This window comes from Centruroides sculpturatus, unplaced genomic scaffold, assembly GCF_000671375.1.
Source record: "Centruroides sculpturatus isolate CEXI.00-Female unplaced genomic scaffold, Cexi_2.0 scaffold1310, whole genome shotgun sequence".
Lineage (NCBI taxonomy): Eukaryota > Metazoa > Arthropoda > Arachnida > Scorpiones > Buthidae > Centruroides > Centruroides sculpturatus.
Window position 1 is genome coordinate 183812 of NW_019385528.1, and position 27217 is coordinate 211028.

At 32.2% G+C, this 27217-nt stretch overlaps 1 protein-coding gene across 2 annotated transcripts; it reads left to right on the forward strand.

Moving 5' to 3' along the window:
- Positions 1-10873: 10873 nt before the first annotated feature.
- On the forward strand, positions 10874-22879 carry LOC111639846 (THAP domain-containing protein 1-like). 2 transcript variants are annotated; one of them, XR_002759155.1, is made up of 5 exons: positions 10874-11075; positions 13096-13187; positions 13267-13891; positions 15784-15831; positions 22639-22879. XR_002759155.1 is itself a non-coding variant. In XM_023385797.1 (4 exons), exons 1-3 carry the CDS (start codon positions 11037-11039, stop codon positions 13862-13864), a joined length of 729 nt encoding a protein of 242 aa, XP_023241565.1. In that variant the 5' UTR covers positions 10874-11036; the 3' UTR covers positions 13865-13891; positions 22639-22878. The 2 variants fall into 2 exon arrangements, 1 of the variants encoding a protein (XP_023241565.1); XM_023385797.1 differs by lacking the exon at positions 15784-15831 and having other exon boundaries at positions 22639-22878.
- Positions 22880-27217: the final 4338 nt, after the last annotated feature.

Sequence of the window (27217 nt, forward strand, 5' to 3'; positions counted from 1 at the left end):
TAATAAACACTTTTGTTTGATTTTGCATCGAATTATTTCAAGATCACAAAAACTGGTCGTTATTTTTGCTTTTTAGATTAAAATTAAAGCTTGTATTGTCGAATAATTCGAGTGGTGCAGCTTTAAGCCAAGTTCTAGACAAGTATGTAAAATGTTTATGATCGCAACAAGCACTAGATTATTTGGATGAAGAGCACAACGCGATATCCATATTCAAAAGTACGCCTGTGTCTAAACCCATCTGGTAGTTGGTTGCGAGTTCACGTCTTACCAATTACCACGTAGACTTTTCCGGTCTTTCTTCACGAGTCTAACGCTTAAACGGACGAATTTCCCTTAGAAACTCCTTCCGAGAGACATTCTCTGTTGGCAGATTGGCCGTGTATCGTGTTGACCCAGCTCTTCAAACCAAACCACTGTATAAAGATTTTAAAATGAATGAGAAAGATATCATAAATGTATTTCAGATTACTAACGTGAACAAAACGCGGAAAGCTTCCTGCGGCTAACATGCTGGCGAGGCGCGAACCCACGACCAACTTACCCGTGTTTAATGGTTTTATCCATTCACAAACGTCTAGACGCTGAGTGAACATTAATGTGAATTTCTTCGGCACCGTGGCGCAAATGCAACGTCAGCTTTTTCGCCCGACCAGAAGAGTAAAACCAGAGTCAATGGATTATCTGGTCTCAGAATGCCTATTGTTTTCACCCTTAAAAGTACAGGTAATAAACAAGTTTGCCGATAGGTGTGCTGCAATCGTTTGGGCTCTTGATTTATATTCTNGTGTTCAGCTGACCTCATCCTATCATATAAATTAATCATCCTGACCATTTGTTTTATGCTTAGAAATCTTTATTCTGAAAAAGTATTTACCAAAAGGTTTTGGCTGCCTCTATTAAAGACGTAACTAACTTTATTTATTTTATTTTAACGAGTAAATATTTTGTTAGCTCCTACTCGTATTGGACAGTCACACGTAGGTGAATCATCTTCACAACAATATATTATATTATGTAATAACTTTATTTATGCCGATAGTTGTTTTTTTCTGAAAACGAACAATAGTTCTTAGTGCAAATGTTGTTGAAGCTTAAACATGTTTATAGAAACACTGTGCTTAATTTTTCAAATATTGATATTTTTTATTATTTTTTTATTGAAATAATCTAGATTATTTTTTAACAGTATCTCAAAGAGTAGAATTATAACAGAGATACTTTATCCACACAATAATAAAATCAAGGCGCTGCTAAAGTGTTCGATAAAACATCGGTAAACATACATTTACAATCAAACAAAAACAGTTATTAATGACTGTCATTTAAATAAAGTTTTAAGTAAAAATTATTTGAGAGATTTTGAATATAATATCAATAATTACCAAACAGTTCTAAAAATGTCTAGAAAATGAAATTGTTACATAACTTTTATCGGTATATCAAATGAAAAATCCTTTTAATTAGAGTAGAACTTTAGCTAACAGATGCACAATTTACTTTCAATTTATAACTATTTAGTTACGATGTTTTGTCGAAATTTTTTAAACATTGTTGAATAGAAATAGAACTAATTAAACGTAAATCTGAACAGGAAAAATTCACAAGTAAAATTTGTTNTTTCAAATATTGATATTTTTTATTATTTTTTTATTGAAATAATCTAGATTATTTTTTAACAGTATCTCAAAGAGTAGAATTATAACAGAGATACTTTATCCACACAATAATAAAACTAAGGCGCTGCTAAAGTGTTCGATAAAACATCGGTAAACATACATTTACAATCAAACAAAAACAGTTATTAATGACTGTCATTTAAATAAAGTTTTAAGTAAAAATTATTTGAGAGATTTTGAATATAATATCAATAATTACCAAACAGTTCTAAAAATGTCTAGAAAATGAAATTGTTACATAACTTTTATCGGTATATCAAATGAAAAATCCTTTTAATTAGAGTAGAACTTTAGCTAACAGATGCACAATTNACAAGAGAAATTTTTAAAAACAACAAAAACATTGTTTTAAATTTCAATTTTCTTAAATAATAATTGCATTTTATTGCATTTAGTTCTTTATTTCAAAATGTTCAAAAAAATTAAAAGAGAAATGTTGAAATTACAAAAAACAATTTCAAATTTCAATTTTCTTTTTATTCTTTGCGTTTTTTTTGCATTTGTTTTAATTTTAATTGTTTTTTTATGCATCTTTCTTGTTTCTTGTTTATTGTTTCAAAACATCCAATGAAATTGTGAAAAGAGATTTTTATAAGTAAGAAGAAAATCATGTTTAATATTAATTTTTTTGTATTCATTTTAAATGATTGGCCGAATTTGAAGAAAGTTGAAAATGTAAAGGTTGCTTCTATAGCAACACACGTATTAATTTCAACATATCAACCAGCATATGAATTGCTCCACAATGAAATAAAATGCATCATTTTATCTACTATTGATATGTATGAGTATTGTTTCTGTTTAGAAAAACTTTAAAAATTTATTATTCAGAAAAGTCTATATTTGCTGTATTGCAAGATTTCTATTAACACTTAAATAAAATAATGAAAGGAGCTGCTTTAGAAATTCATTTATATTTAGGTAGAGCAAAGGTTGCCAAAGATTTCAGATTTTTTATTCGAGCTATCATCAAACGTTCAGATTTGATCACAAAGTAAGCTTCGTATAAATATTTACAAGATAAAAAAAGAAAAGATATTGTTAACAGACGATATGGATAAATTAGAAGTGGCTTTCACTCATACACTTGTTCTCAAAACAGATTGTAATCACATATATTTGAATTATCTACTAAAAGTTACCATAGATCCTGCCGAGATTGCAGAGAATGAATCAGCAAAGGTTATGAGATATGAACCACGATTTTGGAAACTCAATGTATTTTTATACATTGAGTTTCCAAAATCGTGTATACATTTTAAGCACAAATGAAAATGACTTTTAGATTGATTCCTACAAAAAAATGTATACTCATAAGACTTGCCCTGGACAATGAAAGCAAAAACTTTTTAGACAAATTTGTACAAAGAATATGCCAACCCAGTCATGCGACACATTAAATATGAATCAAACAGACCGCTGAATGTTTTACCTGTATCGACATCATACATGACCAAAGATTTTCTTTTATTCATTTTAATTTAATTGTATTTTTTAACATTTGAATTGTTTTTATTTTATATTCCTTCCTTGTTTATTTTAATCCTATGTTTTAAAATGTCCAATAATGTTGTAAAAAAATTTTTATAAGTAACAAGAGAATCGTGTTTAATTTCAATTTTTTATTCATTTAAATTTTTTTGCATTTTTTTTAAATTTGCGTTGTTGTTATTTTGTATTCTCGTGTTGTTTATATGTTATATGCTTTATAATATCGAATATAATTGCAAGAAGAAATTTTATATGTACCAAGATAATCGTGTTTAATATTAATTTCATTTTATTCAATTGATTCCAATTGTATTTATTTTGTATTCTCGTGTTGTTTATATGTTATATGCTTTATAATATCCAATATAATTGCAAGAAGAAATTTTATATGTACCAAGATAATCGTGTTTAATATTAATTTCATTTTATTCAATTGATTCCAATTGTATTTATTGTAATTTTCGTAGTTTCCGTGTAATATTTTTTTGTTGTTTGTGTTATAGTTCTTCGTTTTTATATATTTTATAATTGAAAACGTTAAAAAATGTTTAAAAAATTTTAAGAAAGAAAAAAAAATTCATTTTGTATTTTAATTACATTTTATTTATTCAAATTCCTATTTATTTATGGTAATTTTCTTTATTTCCCTTATATTTAATCGTTTTTATATATTTTATAATTTAAAACGTTAAAAAAATGTTAAAGAAATTTTAAAAGACGAAAAAAATTCATGTTGTATTTTAATTATATTTTATTTATTCAAATTCCTATTTATTTATAATAATTACCGTTGTTTCTTTTATATTTATTCGTTTTTATATATTTTATAATTTAAAACGTTAAAAAAATGTTAAAAAATTTTAAAAGACAAAATAAAATTTTCTGTATTTCAATTTTTTATCATAAATTTACAATTTATTGTAATTCTTTCTACTTCATGTTATTTTTATTTTATATTTATTTTGTTATTTATTTGTTCAACATTTATCATATTAAAATATTTTAAAGTTCAAAAATAAAAAAAAACTGAATAAAATTATAAAATAAAACAAATTGTCTGTGTGATCATTTTTTGTTTTTGTATTGGTTTTAAGAACATCTGCTGTATTTGATTTATTATTTTAATAATTATAATAATAAATTAAGTACTTAAGGAAAACAAATTTTTACTTAAAAATAAATCAACGTAAATTTTTAGTTTTCATTAAAAGTTNGTAAACTGTATACGTAATTACGTAATTAATAAAAGCTCTTTTTATTAAAATTACTTTATCTTTCTTTAATTTGATCTGATTTATATTTAATTTGAAAGTAAATACATTATACAGGTCTACATCATTACACCATTAATCTGCGGAATTATAACAGATTATACAATCGAATTTCTTATGATATAGCTTACTGTAGATGAAATCATAAAACTTTTAGACGAACTTGAACTTCAGACCCTTAAAACTATAAATATGAAATTCGAAAAATTCGACTAATTGGGAGTTTCTAGATTTATCAAGAAATTTTAATGCAATCGGTCAAAAAATAACCCCCAAGATTTTTTTCATTTTTGTACTCAGAGGACCGTGAAACGCCGAGAAATAAAAAAAAATGTGTTTTTTTTCTCCTGTATGTATGGATATTAGTGTGTGTATATAGCACTATTTTCTTCACCCAATATAAAGCTTAAAAACTCTTGTGCTTTTTGTCGAAAAGTTTTGAAATTTTTCAGGGAGATTTGTATATTAGGGGGATTGATGCTGTTAAATTTGGATGATTAAAAGTCTACGGGGTGGGGAGATAAAGAGGTCGTGTGTCTTATCTCAAATAGGGTCCGACTTAATGATGATTTTACTCGTTATTAGCATTTACAAGTTTTTTTTTTATATAAAACTCATCCTACTCTGAAAATTAAGGTTTTGTCATTTTGTAATAATTAATAATAAAAGANGCTACAGACTCAGCATTTGCTGTGCTTTCATAGTGTAAAATCGATCAGTATATGAGCTGCGCTTAAAACTTTAAAACCTTTTTTCTCGGAATCTTCTGGCTGGTGCTCTTTACAATTCTTATGGGTGGACACCGTTTAGGTATACTACTAACCTGCAAAGTCTCATCCTAAACTGAATTCCCGAGACCGTAAGGTACCCTCGTAAGTACCTAACACCACTTCCTCGTTTCCACGTATATCGTTGTCCCACGTGTAATGTTCAAATAAAATCCTTTTATATTTTATGCCGCTAAGATGAAATTTAGTTCAACTAGAATTCACGAGTTAGGACGCGAACAACAATTATGCTAACTACTGTCAAGCTCCTGCGTATCGAATAGAGAGATTTTGCTGAACTCCCAAGTTTTCTGTAATTTAAATAATTTGAACAGGAAGGAACCTGATCTCACAGTTGGTGTCACAGAAGTGAGATCACAAATCCACGACTTTCACACAGATATTATACGATATATAAGCATTATACTGCGGTTAAAACACCCTAAGCGTTCTATGTAATATTCAATGAATACATAATAGTATATTAAGATTTATTTAGCTAATTTAAATTACATAAATTACGAATTCTACACATAACTAATAACTACATGAATTCTATTTTCTTACACATACTACACATATAAATATTTATCTTACTGTAAGAGTTAGTTGTTGTTATAAGGATTGGGACGAAGTTATCATTTGACGAACTACACGTTTCCAAAATAGTTACAAGAATAATTAATTAATTAAAAACTCTATAGTAGCTTATACGTTAAATTACTTTTTATAAGTTCTCAAAGGTTATCTTGATATTTAAAACATTTCAGTTTGAAAAAAAATGATAATGAGGCAAATATGATAGGAATTTGCGAAAATAATGCAATGGGTGTGACATTACCTGTAAACTCGGAATTGCTGAAATAAAATAATGCTACGTTTCGAATTAAATTTGAATAATCTTGCAAAGTACTTAATTACTAATTCCAGTGCAAAAGAAATGATTGCAATTGCGTAACCAATTCCAAGTAGAATGAACATACTCATCACGTCTTCCACTAAAAGTGGTTGAGTGGGATCTTTTAGAGTGACTTTTGATGAGATCCAAGCGTCCTTTTTAATTTTCATAAACACTCCAGTATCAATCATTCTTCGTATCCTAGAAAAATATAGTCAATTATAAAACAATGTGATTTTTTTAACACATCAATGACGAGGCAATATATTATGAAAACGTTGAATTACCTCAAATTAGTAGTACTTATAATTACCTAAATTGAAAGAATAGCACTTAATATAACATATCGTATCTATTTAATTTACAATGAAATATCACATTTCTGCATTTTCCAAACATTTAAAAAGACAGATGTCAAATTACTCACTCTTATTTTAAATAATTTACACAGAGATTTAAAATTAGCTATTACTTGTATATAGAAATGTTTAAAAATAAGTACAGAGTTATAATAATTAAACAGACACTAGCGAAATCCCGCTTGGACCGTTTTAATGGACACTGTTTTATGTTCATGAAACGTGAGGGATATGCTATTCATTCAATACGAAACAAATATTTACATTTACAACTACAAATACGTTTATTCTATATATTTTGAGTAAAAATAACTTCCTTAATTAATCAAGATGTATATTTTTTCCATTATCAATTCAAATATTTTTTGTGTTTCAATGTCGAATTACAATTTCATCCATTTATTACTTTAANGGGGAGATAAAGAGGTCGTGTGTCTTATCTCAAATAGGGTCCGACTTAATGATGATTTTACTCGTTATTAGCATTTACAAGTTTTTTTTTTATATAAAACTCATCCTACTCTGAAAATTAAGGTTTTGTCATTTTGTAATAATTAATAATAAAAGAGTTTTTAAATAAAATTTCATAACAGATGGCGCCACACACGATTTTACCTTTATTGCCGTGAAAGTTACTATCTCGTTACTGGATATTTTTGTTTCTTTCGAAATACAGTACATGATTTCCTGATTTATGTGGTATCGAAGCAAATGAGTGAGATCGTTCTATACCTATTTGTGTCCCTTGTGTTAAAAAACTTAAGCTTTGACATCCTCGCGTTTCTTTATGCAGCGCTCGAGAAGTGTTTTACAGCGAACACACTGAAACTGGTTTCTAATTGGCCAATACTGCTCGTGACGTCATTTCGCTACACTCTCGCTTCATAAAGAAAGCGGAGCATCTGTCCTATCAGAGCCGGATTTACAAGTAAAAAGCTATGTAAGTTGTTGCTTAGTTCCTCGACTTTCAAGGGGCCTTAAGTTTTAAACATTTGTACAAGAAAGAAAATTGAAGTCAAATTTTGTAATAAACATTTTCTACAAACCAACAAAATATACTTTACTTTTTATTTTGTGTACTTTTTTCATTAACTTTTTTTCCTAAGAATTAACGTAAGATCTTTTTTTAAAAAAATCGATAAAACCAATTTAAAAATAGATTTTTAATGGATTGGGTCTAAAAATTTAATTAAATTCAGTTATAAAACATAAGATTAGTGAAACCTCACGTCTTTTTCCTTCCAATATCCGTATTAAATCAGAGACATAGTCTAATTTAATTCTTTTCTTCTTATGATTGACATCTAAAATTGTGAAGGATTGGTAAGGGGCCTTGCATAATTCAGCTTAGGGCTTCGAAATGTTTAAATTCGATCCTGTGTCCCACACAAAATTACTGTCATTTTAAACTTTAAAATATGTTTTAAAATTGACAGCAGTTCATGTAATGCTGGACATTTTTCAGAATGTAAAGCTCCACTCTTTCAGAATTCGGAGCTCATAAATATAACCGACCGATTTCCGAATAATCAACTGTTTTTCGTGTGGGAATAGACGAAAATTTATATTAGGCTCCCGTAAGTCTCAGAAATTGCAATTTGGAACGTAACAGAAAGCTTTGATTTTTCTACTGCTATTCATCTTTACTGCTGATAATATACAAGAATGAATCAAACGAACGATAGAATAGTTTTGTTTTTACACACCAGAGAGCGAGCACCTATCTGAGAATATTTGCTAACCGTACCTAATTTTTTTAATATTCTCTAGTCTTCTCATTACGTAAGAAATATGTTTTAGATGAAATTTTCATGTATTAAATCTTAATTTAATCATGAATTTATCCGCCAATTGTCACGAATAAGAGAATCTGATAGAGATGCGAGTTAAACGTCATGTGATATATACACGAGCGAGGTAGCGTTGCCATTCCTAGTACTAAAGTGACCCACTTTTTTACAATGAAAGGGAGGACACTAATAAATTGAAGGAAAATTTTGTAAATAAAAAACATTTTATTCATTGCAACAATAATACACTATAATAATCTCTACTGCATGCATAAGTGCCATGTCGTGTTTCCATAAGAAGTAAACAAAACCATTTGCGCGCTCTCTCTCTCTCTGGCAAGTTCTCATAGCATGCGTCTCATAATTGCATCTCGTCGCACTATACAGAGCCTTGATGAATCGTCATGTTAAATACAAACACGTCATATCACATCACGTTCTGCATTTTTTTAATATACTCTTTCCGTCCTGTGGGGACTAAGAGGCAGCAGACTTATAGCAGGCCAATTATGGGTTCGGGCAGGTCCACAATGGGGCGGCCGGGTGGTGAGAGACGGGGCCCGACATTCATTCATTCATTCCTTAGTTTGATTGTACATTTAAAACAAGGTACAAAGTCCTGCCCCGCAATGAGCATTACAGGAGTATATCCGTTACATAGTTCCACCGAGTTACAGTATGCACTAATGAACAAAGCAAAGTGAAAAGAAAAGTAAAAAAAAATAAATAAAAACACAATGACAATAAAAGACCCAAACAAAATATGCAGCAGCTTGCTGCAGCAAATAACAGATTACTTATCTGCAGGAATATTTTCGCAAAAGAAGGTCGTATTAATTCTGATAATCCGACATATCCGAACGGACAACCCACCCAAAAATTCCTGGGGAGTTTTCGACCCGTTTGGATTCGAGCCCGGGTTCCCCAGTGCGGTGGGCTGCCACCTTGACCGCTAGGCCTTCCGGCCCATACATATAGTGTATGTCGGTGGATGTCAACAACATACAAATAGTTGCAAATATCTTGACTCAGTGGTCTTCTTTCACACATGTGTTACAGGTTTCAGTCGTCTGCACATTCTCATGAGGACCTTGACAAAATTTTTCACGCCACGTGGTACAAACAATTCAACTCTGTCAAACAAAAATAATAGACATGTAAGGAAATCAATGGTAAAGTTTATTTAGGTAAAATGGCGGCGCTTCGGTTTGGTTAGGTTAGATTAGATTTGTAACTATATTTTTAGTAGACGTTTCCTTTTTTTTCTTTTGTTCAAGAACTTCCGTGAATCAATAACTAGTGATGATATAAACTCGGTGGTTGCCGGTGGCTCCTTTCCGGGAGAAGTCCGTCTGGAGCACGAACGGTCGAAAGCGCGACCATTTTGGACTACCTAAGTAAACTTTAGAAAAATAGTTTTGAAATTGTACGACTATAAATAATATAAATACTTTTTTTTATACTCTGTACACCCTATGGGTACTAAGAGAGCCTCTTTCAGCAGGCCCATTATGGTTCGGCCAGGCCCACAATGGGGCGACCGGGTAGTGAGGACGGGATCGGACATATTCGAACGGACCCCCCGAAAAATTTCTGGAGATATCTTGACCCGTCCGGATACGATCCCAGATCCCCCAGAGCGGTAGGCTTCCACCTTGACTGCTCGGCCATCCGGCCTATATAAATACTTTTATGTTAGAGACGTTGCGACCGAAGTTTTCAACGCAAAAACGTGTACGTCGGACGTTCAGCGCAGCTTCTTGTAAGCCTAGAAATTTGACAATGGCGTTTAAAACGTCAGTGGAATCATGCTCGACGTTTCAAACCCCATTGTCAAACTTCTGGACTTACAGGAAGGCGGCGCTAAACGTTCGACGTACACGTTTGAAAACATCGGCCGCAATCTCTCTATTATTTTCTACCACCATAATTTAATTCTTAAATTATGAACTTCAATTTAATAATCTTAGTAAAAGAAATAACTTTTGTTAATTTGAATCTGTCCACGCATATTTAATTTAGGTTAATCTTTACCTACGTGTACCGTCATGGCCGCACTTCCGGAATCTCGATAGCATTTGCAATTAATTCTAATAACTCTAATAACTATTCTAATAAATTACCAATAATTTGGTAATTTATTAGAATAGGTTAGGTTAGGTTAGAACATGCATCTTCGGGCCCGCGAAAATTAAAAATTTGCATTTGTAATCTCAAATGCTATCGAGATTGCGAAAGTGCAGCCATGAAGGTGCACGTAGGTAAAGATTAACCTTAATTTATAATTTATTTTTATCCATCACTATTATATTTTTTAAAAAAGCAACTTTTAATGCTGTACTTAATAAAAAACCGTACAAACTATTTTTATAAAATTTTTTAATGAAATATTTAATTTTAAATATTTTATTTTATATTTAAATATTAGCGTTTTCAAGTCAGACCTTGATTGTATTTACATTTCGATAACAAAGCATTTGATTTCGATCTCACAAAGATTTAAAGAATTTCGATCATTAAAAAAACGTTAAAAAACACTCATGATGGTATATTAACAAAAACAACGAACTAAGAAACAGTACAGTTTTTGAAGGAGCTTCAATACGTTTTGAAATTTCACTGGCAACACTGCAGCGAGGTAGACACGTGACTCAAGCACTCAAGCACATTGCGGTTACTGTAACTGTCGTATTCCGTTTTGAGACAGCATTCGATTTAATTGTTTTATTTGTTTTTTTAACGTATTGAAAAAAGACCACGTTTATCGGCAACACTGCCGCAATGGATCAAGATCAAAATCCAAGATGCCCGTTAACTGAGGTAACCGTTCGTACATTGTAGTGTAGTCTTAAACAAATTACTGAATAATTCATTTATTCATTCAGTTTTACAGGTGTATTTTAATTGTAAGTATTCACGTGCTTGTATTCACATATTAAATACGAGTCTATATCAACTTGTTTGATTGACAGTGATCGTGTAATTGACCATTCGGTTAAATTTATTTTAGGTAGCCAAAATGACGGCGCTTCGGTTAGGTTCGTTTCGTTTCCGTTAGATTAGCTACATTTTTAGTAGACGTTTCCTTTTATTTATTTGTTATTTTGATCGTATAACTTTACATTATTTCGGATTTTTGAGATCACTGCTCACATAGCCTTTCGTCGCTTCGTAACTTTTGAAACATTGATAAACAATTTTTAACTTACACACGTGGTCTGGTGTATGTCCCAATCTTTATTGGTTAATGTCGAGATACGTGGACCATCATGGCGGCACTTCCTGTTTCAGCCTCGAAACCAGACGGTTTGCAGACGACGTGTCACGTGACGCACCGACGCACGTTCTAACCTAACCTAACCTATTCTAATAAATTAGCATAATTATTACCAATTATATTTATTAGAATAGGTTAGGTTAGGTTAGAACGTGTGTCCCCACTGTTTAATTTTCTTTGCTGGAATCAGCAATGATGCGCCATGACAGCCGCCGACGCACGTTCTAACCTAACCTAACCTATTCTAATAAATTAGCATAATTATTACCAATTATATTATTAGAATAGGTTAGATTAGGTTAGAATGTGCGTCCCCACTGTTTCCTTTGCTGGAATCAGCGATGAGGCGCTATGACAGCCGCCGACGCTGCCGCGGCGCAGCAGCCTCCGCCGTTCGCTCGCGTCGTCACGTGACACGTCGTCTGCAAACCGTCTGGTTTCGAGGCTGAAACAGGAAGTGCCGCCATGATGGTCCACGTATCTGGACATTAACCCTTTATTTTGTCTACTTTTAGGAATTAGGCGAATCATCTGTTCTATTCTGAGATCAGTGTTCTATCTTTTTCTATATCCTATAATTATTTTCATTTACTGAATATATGGCTAAATTGTTCTTATACTTTCATTTGATATTGCATCCAATACATTGTTTAGTCCCCAATCTTAAATTTACTATTTATTTACAAAATGTTTGATTTATAATTGTAGTTTTGTGTTCTTATTACTAAAATGATTTTTTTGGCTTTATCAAAATCCATACCATGTGTGATGAGCAGTTTATGAACAGAGAGCAACTACAATCGTATTACATCATCTGATATTTGCTGAGAGAATATTTGGTTACTGAAAATTCTTTATTCAGCAAATGTTTTCTACCTATTACAATAGGCTGAACTTCAGGTTTTGAACCAAGTTTAGGAAATTGTTCCAAAATTGACTTAAAGCTTATCTTGCCTATTGCTACCTAGTTTTTGTTTTTCTTTGTTTAGACTAGTGGTGACAAAACTATGATCATCTGGCCAAGTCCAGCCAACAATCTATGTTACTTATAATTTATAGGAATAGACCTTCTTTTGGTATATATGGAATAAACAAAATTTTTATGTTCTACTTTTATGTCTTGGTGTAATTTTGGTATCTATTAAAAAGTTTGGGCACCATTGATCTAGTCTTTTTTATCATTATAGTGCTCTTCACTTATAAATTCAGAACTTTTGTTTGGGTTGCAATTTTCAAATTGCAGACATAAATTCCCACTGGTGTCTCTGTCTGTCTGACTGTCTGGTTTTGTATACTCGCGTTTCTTTATGCAGCGCTCGAGAAGCGCTTTACAGCGAACACACTGAAACTGGTTTCTAATTGGCCAACACAGCTCGTGACGTCATTTCGCTACACTCTCGCTGCATAAAGAAACGTGGTCTATTTTAGCTTTTATAGGGGCTGTTTGTTTTCAACAGAGACAGTAATCTCTGAAAGTATGTAATAGCAATAAAATGTATAAATAAATAAATATCAGAAAGTACATGTCATTAGCATTGAAATTTTGCACTTTTTGTATTTTAGAGCCAAAGTTATCAATACAATATGGTCAGATATTGCAGTGCATTTGGATGCAATAACATGTGGAAGCCTGACAGTATACTGTCATGGCACAAGTGAGTTATCTACTTCCTTACATCACAAAAATTTGTCTTCTTGATGTTTCTTTTCATACTCTGACATATGATTTATCAGGTTTCCCAAGGATAAGGAAATGCGTAGGAAGTGGGTCAATAAAATGAAAAGGGAAAATTTTGAGCCAACAGAAGCAAGTGTACTCTGTTCTGATCATTTTACAAAGGACTGTTTCTATACAAGAGGCCAAGAAAATAGCAAAATTAGGCTAAGAAGTGGTTCTATTCCTACTATCTTCAGTTTTTCTGACAGCATTCAGCCTGATAACATAAACAAGGAACATAGAGAGATCCAGTATATAAATAAAGTAAATATAAATGAAAAGTTAGATGACAGGGTGAATGTAAATGAAACACTAGAAAACAGTAATGTACTGATTAATAATGAATCTGGATATGAAAATTCAATTCAGAAGAGAGATGAGTTACAAATTCAGAAAATTTGTAATTTATCTCTCATTGAGCATGATTATGCAATTAAGATTAGTCCTCGTAAAATGAAAAGAAAACTGGATGCTGCAAACGACAGATGTGATCATTATAAAAGACAGCTGAAAAAATGTAAAGCACGGTTAGCAGCTGCCAAAGATGAGATCAGAACACTCTCAGAAATATTAGAAATTGTAAAAGATAACTTTTTACTTACAGCTGATGAATAAAACAGTTGAGAAATCTTATTTTTTTCGGTAAGCCACTTTCCAATTAATTAGTATAACTAATTAGAGTTAAAACTTAATTGACCTGAAAAAAAGATTGAAACTACTTGGGTTTTCAAATTTCCCATTTAAATTAACTGATCTCTTGTAAATATTTTAATACCTAAACAACATAACCATAAACCAATTATAAAGTACTGTACATATTCATATTTAAGAAATTCAAATATAATAAACTGTTGCTTGCAATTTTCCTGGAAAAAAGTTTGAGAGCAGGATCAAATAAAAATTATAACAAAAACAAAACATAGTTGAAAAACAATGTTTAATACTTAGTTTGTTTATCATTAACCTGAATAATATCAATCAATGGACTGGTCATAGAATTAGCAAGAGTTGTTAGCCTTTCAGGACCATTTTTATCCCAAGCAAGCAGAATTGCTTTTTTAAGATCAGAAACATAATTAAATTTTTTTTCATTGGTAAAAACCACTCTTACTAAATCATCCCGAAGGTTTTGTATTGAGTTTAAATCATGGCTACATGGTGACCATGACAAAACATTGAAATTATTGTCAGACAACCATGTCTCTGTTGAGATAGCATTACGAATAGGAGCATTATCCTGTTGGAAAATGAAATGTTTGTCCATTGTTTCATCTTTTAATGGTAGAAGATAATTTCTCAACACATCTGCATAGTCAACTGCCTTTGAACAAGGTAAAATGAAAGCAATAGCTGAATTTAACTGATGAGTGTAAACTGCACACCATCACAGATAGATACTCCATCTTGAAGATGAGTGACATATGCCAATAGTGTTGCACATCATCAGGGCCATACAGGTTAAATTCTTTTCACTAAAAGCTGCATGATTCCATAAATCTGAATGGCCAACATAACATATTGCAAAGTCCAGCCATCTTTCCATATGGGAGATTGTTGATTTTGGTCATGCCAGCATTTTAATGTATGTATGATTTGCAGACATTTTTCTTGGTGTTGCAGGCAGTTGTAGTGAGCTTTAATCTGACTGGATGGCATACCAGATGATGTAGCTGTTCTCAGTATTGTCCTGTCATCTCTGGCAGAAAGTTTTTTTTTGGCCTACCACAACATTTAGCTTTGTCATAATTGTCAGGTCCTTTAAGTAATTGTTAACTACTGTCTTTGATTTTCCTAGTACCCTGCAGAGACATATTTTTATTTCCACAGATTCTGAATGCATGAATCTTGCCTTTTTCTTCATCTGTTAATGTTTTACCAGATCCCATTTTTACTGAAGATTGAAAACACACAACATGGATGTATGCAAATTAGGTTACAATGTCTGTTATATTTTAGAATGTTTGTAAATATGAATTTTTTAATCCTGGCAATTTTTTCCCAGGCAAATTGCAAGCAATAATTTGTTGTATTTGAATTTATTAAATATAGTAGAGCATTGATTATCCGAAACAATTTGAGACTGGGGTTGTTCGGATAACTGATCATTTACGAAAAAATATATTAAACACAAAACTATACTGTATCACACATCTTACAAATACATACCTTACATAATGTAGTACATTAAATTAGGCCTACAGTTTAGGTTGGCAGGGAGGGGGGAGAGTGCTGCAATGCCACAGTACTAGCAGAAATTTGAATTTTCCAACAGGAATGCTTTTAGTTAACCAACATTTTGGTTGATTGCATTTGGATAATCAATGCTCTACTGTATGAAAATAAGTTTTTACTTCATATTTGGTTTATGGTTATTTTAATACTTAAACAGCAGATGATCAGTTAATTTTAATGGAAAGTCTGAAAACCCAAGTGGTCTCAAATTTTTTTCCATGACTGTATTAAATTGAAAATATATCTGAATTTAGTTACATGAGAGGTAACTAGTTATAAGTAAGATTGTTACTACATTATAGGTTTATTAAAAAATTCCTGTGAAGTGCCTTCATTTCATAATTCATCTGGTAAGTTAATATATTTTTAAAAAATCCAGCAACGAGTTTCTTAATCTTTCCTGGCAACATTTAAAACTGTACATATGGTGCCATTTGTTATGATATTTTATAATAAAAAATTATTATATTTCTAATTATTACAAAATGGCAAAAAACTTAATTTTGACAGTAGGGATGGGTTTTGTAAAAAATTGTAAATGCTAACAAAGAAGTAGCAGTTTCCAAATTTTTTTTTTATTAATGTAACTTTGAAGACTTATCAATAAAAGATGATTTTATTATCAATCTTTTATTCACTTTTCAATTATAATAGATAATAGACATATCGATGATGAAGATTTAGTTATCTAAATATATAAAATTGCTTGTCTTGACTGACTGAATGTCTCACTCATTCACTCAGTGATTCATCATTGCCCAGAGCAAACTGCTTAACCTAAAGAGGTGAAATTTGGTAGTCAGTTAGGGTACGTCATGGAAATGCACACTAAGAAGGGATTTTTTGAAATTCCCCTGCAGGGGAGAGAGGGAGAGGATTAAGGCTTATCTGGAAGAACAGCTTCTGCTGTACTATTATAGATGCGATTTTTTTTTGTTTTTATCTGCATTTTAGTAGGGTATGCCATGGCAATGTACACTAAGAAGGGATTTTTCGAAATTCCCTTGCGGATGGGAGAGGGGAGGATTTAGTCTTCATCAAGTACTTAGGTGTATTAAATTAATAACATTTCAGACATTGTTATAAATATTTTTATCTATTTCGATTTTAAAAATGTTTGAACCGATTTAAATTCGAATTTGTTATTGCATATTGGTTCGATTATAGAACGATTGTAAACGTTCCAGAAAATTGATCAAATTGAAAATAGTTCGTTTGATTCTCGGCAATTCTAATCATTCTCAACGGTAGGTGTTATATAACAATTACTATGGTTGTTGAAATACTGAATATAAATGGGGTTTGCTTGTAAAAGCCACGGGTAACAGCTAGTCTCATAATATCAAGTCAGTCTAAAAGTTCATGCACATTAGTAGCATGTGTGGGATTCGCGATGACTCATTACTAGATCAATAGGATTCCGAACCTGTTGAAACTTGTCATCGCTTGACTGATGTATTCGTCAGTTTATCACCAAATTTTGTAAAGATCAGATGCATATTAGTACCAATAAAAAATGAATATTGATAATGCATATAAACGTGCTGTGTTATATTTTTTTTTCGAGTGGTGAAACTGCCAGATCTGCAGCAATAAAAATTAATAGTGTACATGGTGCACATACTATTAGTGTAAGGACTGCCTAGAAATAGTTTAAAAAATTTAAACTTGGAAAAAGCAACATTAATGATGAACCCAGTTCAGGACGTCCTGTCGATTTTGATAATGACGTTCTTAAAAATCTTGTGGAGTCAGAGCCACATTTAACAGTGGATCAGATCGCAGAAAAGATGCATTCATCTCATGGGACAGTCTTGCCATTTAAAGGAGATTGGAATAGTATCCAAGCTTGGAAAGTGGGTACCACATGAGCTGTCTGAAGCCAATTGCCAGCAGCGATTAAACATCTGCATTTCCCTTCTATCGTGCTTTGAAAGAGAGCCATTTTTAGATCGCATGGTAACGGGTGACAAAAAATGGATTATTTATGATAACGTCACCAGAAAAAGACAGTGGACAGACAAAGATAAGCAGCCAATTTCAACACCAAAGGCGTCTTTACTTCCCAAAAAAGGTTTTGCTAAGTGTGTGGTGGGATATGTATGGTGTCATTTATTATGAATTGTTAGAACCAAATAAAACCATTAATGCAGATGTATACAGTGAACAACTTTGCCGTTTAAATTCAGAATTGATTAAAAAATGCCCGCGATTGGTGAATATGAAGAAAGTGTTGTTCCACCATGATAACGCTAGACCACATATGGCTTGAACAACGCTGCAAAAAATTAATGAACTGAATTGGGAGCTTTTGCCACATCCTGCATACTCCCCGGATATTGTCCCAAGTGATTTTCAGTTATTTCATGCCTTACAAAATTTTTGCCAAGGCAAAAAGTTTAATTCTAAATAGGATATACAAAATGAACTCAAGTTTTTTTGCTTCAAAACCAGAATCTTTTTACACCAATGGAATAAAAAAGCTACCAGAAAGATGGTGAGATATTGTAGATAGCGGAGGAAAATATATCATAGATTAAAATGTTAAATTGTGTTTTATTTACACCATTTAAAAATTTTGCCAAAATGCGCACAAACTTTTGGACTGACCTGATATAATGATTGGCTAAATTTTGTCTTTAGATACTACATTTTTTACACAATATGTTTTGTAATTAAATTATATGAATTATTTTCAAAGTATTCTAACTGGGTTACATCAATGTAGTATTTTACTTCTGCATCTTTAACAAAAATTTTTTAACCATTACAGTCAATCCCCCTATATAACACCGTTGATTATTCCGTTTATATGAATTCCATGTTGTATGAGCCACTTAGATTTTACAAATACGTAAGCCGCTCACAGCCCGGCATATGTATTTGTAAAATCTAAGTGACTCATACAACATGGAATTCATATAAAATGGAATAATCAACAGTGTTATAGGGGGCCGACTATATTTGTATAAGGATTCATAATGTTTGAAAATGTAAAAAGTAATATGTAATTATAAGTACCAGCTTACAGATCTGAAGGAATTTATCATTTAAATGTACCAGTACTTGCTACTTAATTTTAGCCCTTAAGTACTGATGTCTGGTTCCTTGGATCACATTTAATTTTTTAAAATTCTGTTTTATTTCTTTTTTTGCACACACATAAGATCCAACACTTCAGAAGCTTAAATTTATATCCATATCTTTGACATTCCAGATGAGGACATTTTTACCCTGCTGGATTGGATGTAATGTTACTGAAATTTACTGCACATAGTTATTGTCCAGTTTAAGTATTTGGTGTTGACATTCCATAGAGTTACCTTGGTAAATTGTGTATAAGGAGTATTAATGTTATTAAATTTTGGTGGTTGAAGGTTGAGGGAGTGGAGAGATAGTGTGTGGTCACTTATCATATATCATGAGAAGTCTAACTTAATGATGATTTTACTTATAAGCATTTACAATTTTTTCTATAAAAGTCTCACTAACCTCAAAATTAAGCTTTTGTATTGTTAATTATTGTAAAATGGCAAAAAGTTTTTTATAACAAAATCTCATAACAGATGTTACCCCACACAATTTTATTTATCATTAATAATATAAAAGTTATATTTTAAATAAAATCTCAGAACAGTTGGGAAAGTTATGCAACTCATTGCTAGATTTTTTTATTTTAGAAAATACATAGGATTAGAGAAACCATACTTTCTTTCTTAAACTTGAATGTACTTTTTTTTTAATATTAAAATATGTACAACAAAACAGGAATTTCATGTTGAAATGGATGACATATGTCCTAGAGAATGTAAGTAAATTAAATAAACATGTATTAAATATCTATTGTGTCCATTACTAATAATTTTCCAGTTGCAGTCCGAGACTAGTGTATTGAAAGTTTCACATCATTACTTAAGTACTAATGTACAAAACAATATGGGCTGGCAATGTAGTTTTCCAGGTTTGCTTTATGTATGTTAACACCTAAATAGGGGCTAGTTTCCTGTAGAAAGTTGTCCCAGATGGTGTCTCCCTAGGCAGTTGTCTGTGTTGCATTGCTTTATTCCATTACTCTAATCCAATGCTCTTAAGATGGGTTCAATGCTTCTTGGGTTTACCTTATCATACTTCTTATTTCAAGTAAAATCACCAGGAATTGTTATGGTATTTGATTCTCTCCACTTCATAACTTATAAAACACTTGGAAATGTGAAAATTCATTATCATATAACATTTGGTTATTGGGCTGCAATTTTCAAAAACTGTAGATATATAATTTCTCACTGGCATCCATCTGTCTATCTGACTTTCCTTATTCTCAAGAATAGAGTAAATAGATGAAAGTCAAGACCAGATATGGAAAGCCTAGGGGCAAGAGGCCCTGATTAACTATACACAAATTTCCAATTTTGACTGGAAGTCATATTTATTTCATTTCAAATTTTTCTTCTGATGAAGTTACATAGATGATTGGCATGACTATTTTCTTAATAGGAAACATGATGTACAGAAGCAAGGTACTACTAAGGCTGCGTACACACTAGGCGTTTTTAAACGCACGTTTTAAAGAACCAAGAGTTCTGCATAGGCGTACACACTCAAACGCGCGCTTTTGCCCAAGCGCGCATTAAACACGCATTTATAGATTTTTCTTAAAACGTGCGTTTTGCGGGTGCTTTAGTAGAACTCTTGGTTCTTTAAAATGCACGTTACGCCTAGTGTGTACGCAGCCTAAGATGAGAGCATTGTGAAGAAAAATTGCAGCTCAGCATAATTGCTTGTTTACTATTAATTTGTGTTCTTATATCAATTTTATCATTTTGTTGAGAAGCAGTAAATAAGTAAAAGATGGCTGAAAATGTTTGAACATTAGAATCAGTAAATATTTATTGGTCACATTACTTTCATTTCTCAGAAATACAGATGGTCTAGGTGGCCTCATGTGACTTCCAAAATCTAGTCACTAATTGCTTTTTGCCTTGTCCCCTTGAGATAAGGATATACTGTACATGTGATCTAAAAAATTTGTTCATATAGCTTTTATGATATATGAGAAGCAATTATATATTAAAAATGTATGTGTCCAGTAAAACCTGTTCATTGTGACTATTAAGAAATCTTTTGACCATTTATTAGAAAACTGATCAATGGAAAGTTTTACCAAATTTCAACCAACACTAGTGTGGAGATCCCTGTTACTATGTGCCCTGGGTGGTATGGTTGTCAACAGGTTACTTTTTCACGGGCCAGTTTAAGTTAAATTTGCCAACTCCTGAAGTGTTGATTCTTGACTTTTATTTGACTTTTACTCTCAACAATATCAAAATGCTGCTACCTATTCTTTAGTCTGTCTTAATAGATATAACCTAAATATTAATCATTGTAAATATATATATACGAATTATAAAATAATGGGATCGGTAATAAACTTCTTAAATATATATAAACTCTAAAAATAAAATATTTCCAGAATATTAACAAGTGATAAACTTTATATCCAACTTTGAGTGATTTCTCAAGGAAAACACACCAAATAGCAAACAAATATTAAAGGTTTAGTATTCATTTGCTAGTATTCCATATAAAGAGTTTATTACTGGTTAATATTCTGGAAATATTTTATTTTTAGAGTTAATATGATGATTAATATTTAAATATATATAAAGTAAGTGTGAGAAGAATAAGCTTGTTTTAGAGTTCAAGAATTGGAAAATGTTTGCCAAATTCTGGAAATCTCTCACCAAATCTAGATTGGAACTCTTAGTTTAATTTTTTTACATAACAGGCACATGTTTACTTTTTCCACTTGGGATTATTTTTTATAACCCATTTTTCTGACACTTTTATACTATATTCAAACTCACCAAGTCTTTACATTCAATAAATTCAATTTTACTCAAAACAAAATTTATAAATGTAGAATTTATACATTGAATACAAGCAAATATTTGATAAACAACATAAAAGAAGAAACTAATTATGACATGATAGAACCAGTGGCTAAAGAGTGGGTGAAACTATTAAGGAATAATAATGACTGCTTCCACTTAAGGAAGATATTGGATTTTCTGCTCCTGTTAACAAAATATTTGTAAGAGGTTGTTCATGTTATGAAGAATTTATGGACAGAAGAAAGAAACAGAATGAGATAGAACTTGTAAATTCATAATTAAATCTGATAGATTTCTGAAATATCGGGCATGGACTTTTGTGATTTTATTTTGAAATTGGAAACTCTAGCTACAGCAAGTACAAAAAAGTATTTAAGAAAAATGGAAATAATAATCATTGCTCTTTCTGAAAACACTAATGCCACTATGCCTATATGGTGATTGAACATATAGTATGTTGTTCTAAAAAAAGCTGCTAACACAGCACTCAATTAAATAGACCTCTATTATCCCAGTGTTCTGTTAACAGGAGTCCCACTAATGTAAAACAATTGAGAAAATAAAAGCATAGATAAAGGAGCAGTTTGCCCTCTTAAGCAAACTGCTCCTTTATCCATTGCTCTGTTAAGTGAACTTGACTTTATTGCTATCTGTATATTTCTAGAATTGGTATTATGAAAATAAAACTTGTTTAATAAGTGAAGTGTTCACTCACAGAATAATCCGACTAATCTTTTTGAAATAATCTGTTCTTAGGAAACACTGAGTAGTGCTGATACTTACAACCAGGGCCATAGAGGGTGGGCCAGAACTGGCTTAGCCATCCCTAGAAAATTTTTAGGCACCCTTTTTATTGATTTAAATGACAAAATTTTGTTTATACAATATCTTTGATTGCTTTGGTATTTAATTATTTAAAAACTATCAATCAAATAACTTTTTCACTTTTCAGAATACTTTGATGAATTTACATATCAACTTCAGGTCTACCTGTCATATCTAGATAAGTAGACTTGAAGTTGATCTGTAAAGCCATTCGAAAATGTTTGTCCAATCATCAAAAAAGTGTGCTGGAAAGTGAAAAGGTTGTTTGTATATTTTTTAATTATTTTCCAATTTATTTATATTAAAAAATAAATTCAATCGTTCTTTAATGTTTAAATTTAATATTTATGTACTGTACACATCACTGGTGATATGTTACAGTACTATTTAATAATAATAATAATAATAATAATAATAATAATCATTGTTTGTTTTGAGCAGTTTTGACGAAGTTGAGACAAGGAAGCCACCAAATTTAAATATGATTGGTTGTTGCATGTGATAATCTGTATCATCTTCATAGTAGTACTCTACAGTACATGTGAACGAGTATGAGTAGGGATGAGAGCTGTCAAACAATAGAGTTGTTTTTTTTTTATAAACAGGGTTTGATGCAAAATAAACTGTAAACTATGAAATTCTTATTTTAATTAAGATACACTAATACATTGCAGTATTATTTAATATTTATTATATTTATTGTACAATAATGGATAATAAAATTTTAATGAAGAATCAAAAATTTTGTCTTCACAATCTAATTTTTTTTTTAACTCTCTCCGTCCTGTGGGCACTAAGAGGGCCTCTGTTAGCAAGCCCATTATGGGTTTGGCCAGGCCCACAATGGGGCAGCTGGATGATGAGGGACGGGGCCCGACGGATCCGGACAGACCACCCCTTGAAAAATTCCTGGGGATTTTTTTAACCCATCTGGATTCAATCCCAGGTCTCTCAGATCAGTAGACTGCCACCTTAATGCTTGGCCGTCTGGCCATCCAGTCTGATGTTTCAATCACCATTAACAAAATTGGTTTCATTGCCAGATGATGATTTTAAATCAATTTTGTTATCTGATCACGTTTTTTGAGGAGATCAAAAGTATATCTGATCAAGTTTTTGTGGAAATATTAAATACTGTACTGTACATACATATTTCAATATAAATGAACAACTCAGTGTGTTGCAGAATTTTGAACCAAAACTTAAAAGATCACATTATTATAGACAAAATATGAAAACAGACAAAATGAAAGTCAATATTTGAACTCTCTTATCCAAATGTAAGATTTATTTTAACAGAAGTAAACAGCAGATTTAGCAACAACAGTAATCTGATTAATTGCTATTGCAGAAGACAAGATGTGTATATAGCAAAAATTAAATTTCTGGAAACACTGTAAAATTACCCTCAAAGAAACTTTTGTTAAAACTTTCATCAGGAAGCAGAAAAGAAAGAAAATTTAAATATTTTAAATACATTATTCAATTTAAAAAATTTCATTTCAAGAAAGCTATAATTTACTAGCAACATGTACAGTACAGTACTTGTAGAATCCATGGATGTGGTATTGCAACTTGTGAATCAATGTTCAATGTTTTAAAAAGAATAAATTGCCCACAAAGACAGTCAATGTATCATGAGTGGATTACAAATTTAATTTTATTTGCATTTGAAAAAGTCACACCAAAAATGTTATCAACACAATGCTACAGAAATTTAATGATAAAAAAGCAGATGACTGCAATTATGTTTAAATTATTCTTGTTTCTTATTTTCTATATTATACACTAAATAAAGAGCATTAAAAACAATGTTCATAAAAGTTTTTATTTCTAGTGTGTAAAGAATGATGTGTTTTTATTTTAATAAATAAATAATATATTTTTTATGAAACAAAATATAACTGTTTTAAAATATTCTATTACAATAATTAAAAAAAAATTGTAAACAAGGAATTGTGAGGTTCCAGGTCCGAACCCATCACTAAATTTTGCTTAAAAGCTTTCAATTTGGGAAAGGAATTTCAGAAGATAAACATAACGCGAAGAGAAAAAAAAATAGGTGTTAGTGTCGGACCGGAAAGACGAACTTTGGCTGGGGTTCTCGTAAATAAGACTCAATTACGGCGAACTCGGAAGTGCTATAAAATATTTCGATCAATAAATAATTATCGCGAGATTGTCTTATAGAAATTTGACAGGAGAGGAAATAAAACTTTTAGAAATACGTGCAAAAGTTTCAAGATGCATTTAAACATCCCGCCGGAGATCGAGATTCGATCTTTCTCGTGCCCCGGTTGAGTCTTGTTCTACCTGGAGACAAAGAAGGGGTCAATCAGGGACCAATTGTTTGGTCCGTGGCTAAAGTTTATAAACCCACATCTCAAAGTCGTTGCTCGTTTCTCTGTTCTAAAACCACGCTTCAACTTTTCATCTCGAACCGTGTATCGTCGATATACTTCTATTCGCTCGCATCAGTCCATCAACTCCAGCCCGTCTGAGGGACTCGGAAGAAAAATAGAGAACCGCCGTGCGACGAAGTATTCGATATTTCAAGAACTAAGTGACTCCTTTCATCCACCTCATAGCCACATCATCCCGGGCCCGGCGCCGACAGAGCCTCGCAGTGAACTTATAAACTGGTTATTGATCAATCGAAAGCAATGCTAACGGCCATTTCCTATTTGAGCAATACTCACTAATTAGCCTAATAAAACTTGTTATCTAATATACATCTATTAGGAATACTTTCTGTTTGAGTACTAACAATGCATGGGCAAGGACGGAACCAATTTTGTTGCAAATAACACGCATAGATCTTACAGTCTACGTTTGTAAGCGTTAATGGCCGAAAGTCGTGGACGGTAGTGCAGTTCGACTTGGGCAGAACAGAGCTGACCCAAGTTAATAAACTACCGGTTGAAGCGCGGGATATTTGCTTTTATAATATCCCCTCACATTCGCAGGAAATTGTTCTTTGACGTTTTCACCTGGCGTGCCGAGATGTCCTCCATTTTCTAGACACAATCCGACTCTTCTGCTCCTGTTGTTTGAAGCTGGAATTGATTAAAAATATCCTTAGTAATGGGGAGTAGTGAAGAGACACGTGACTTTTTTCAGTCCATACAAGATTTGGAGCTTGTTTCTGTATACAAGACCTATTGCTGCTCCCCAGAAAGTCTGGTGTTTTCAGACCTGGGAATCGTAGTGGCCACAGCCTTTTCGAAATTGTGTTTTTTCTAAAAGTGTTGTACAGTAGTGTTATTGAACTCCTAAATGTATGAGAAGTTGCGCCGTCTTGTTGAAAGTAGAGTTTGATTTGGTTTATTTGTATACGGCAACGCTTCGTGTCCGATCTGCCGAGGGAAATGCCTCCCGGGTGGACTTTTATGGAAAACTGGTACATAGGTATTACAACTGTGAAGAAAACCCGGATAACTCCACGTGGCCTTGTGCAACGGTGTCTCGTGCACCCCACGTGGTGCATAGTGTTTCGTAAACAAGTATGAGAATTGATTGATCCTGATAAGTGAAACAATGCTTCGTCTATAAAGAAATTCTTGTTGAGCACCTCGATTTCTCCATGTCCTAACTTGGAATTACTGGCAATATACCTTCGTTTTCTTATAATCTGTATGTTTTAACACCTGCTGCCCCACGATGTGGGTTCCTGTTCGTGGACTAGCGGAGAGATGGCAAAATATGTGGAACGCACAAATCCACAATAAAGTACTGTACATGAGATCAAACCTTTGATAGAAAATTGGACACATAATAAACAGTATGATAGGAGATCTAAGGTTATTCTTACTCGTCTGAGAATCGGACATACTTGGCTGACTCATCAATACCTTTTGAAAGGTGATGTCCAGCCAATATGCCAGTATTGTAATTGTACTCTAAGTGTTAAACACATACTAAGCAATTGTTCCGTTTTTGAGAGAAATCGTAGTCAACTTTTTAGAAATGTTTAGGATGACCATTGTCGCAGGTTCGACCATATTAAACTATTATAAAGTACGTCGAAAGATACTTTATAAACCTTACCGATAACGACGAATATAAACAGGAACTTGTTCATCTTCGCTTGTTAGTTCCGCTTCCGCTTTTCCTGGAGGTTTTCTCCGAAAGAATGCCGAAGACACTTTCTTCTTTCTTTCTTTCTTTCTTATTAATATGGAGACTGCCGAAGACATGTGACAGCTGGATGTCGATCGAAGTCGATGATGCTGCGCGTGGGAATGTTAAAATGTCCAATGGTGTAAATGTTTATTTAAATTTGCATAATTTGCTTCAGTATCTAATTCGAGCTCCTCCCGGGGCTAGACTTAAACTTGTAGGTTAAAATACGTAGAGTTCACTAGTTGTCCAATGGACAAAACCACCGAACACTAGTCGTAGCTTCTCCGGGTTATTCGAGTGTCTAACACCGAAATATCGGCCAGTTATCCGTACAAAGTTCTTTCAAAAGTCATCTCTTCCCTCATCCGCGTTGCATTATTGTATTAATCCTATGACATATAACAGGTTCTTCCTTTACCAAATATAGATACTTATATAAATGTCAAGATCTAAGTTCTGAACATATTACATGAGGCCTTAAACCAGGGGTGGCCAACCTTTTGCATACCATGCGCCAATTTTTTGATAGACGAGTTCAGATGCGCAGTGGCGTACCGTGAGTGTTAGCAGCCCGAGGCGGAGAAAAATTTCGGCCACCCGTTAATTAGGTACAGGTAACCCCCGTATAACACGGTAGTTACGTTCCAAAAAATTGCCGTGTTATGCGAATCCGTGTTATACGAAACAAAGAACTAATACGAAAAGGAGGGTTAGGTTCCTAAAATTAAAAAAAAAAACATGCTAGTATATTTTCATAATTAAGATAAATATCTTCATTAAAATTTTTTAAGTGATACATATTAATATAAATTAAACAATGTTTTCTTCGTCATCACTAAAAACACTATTAATTAACCGAGAGCGTTTTCTTTTTGGCAAGTTATCCTTATCCTCTGAG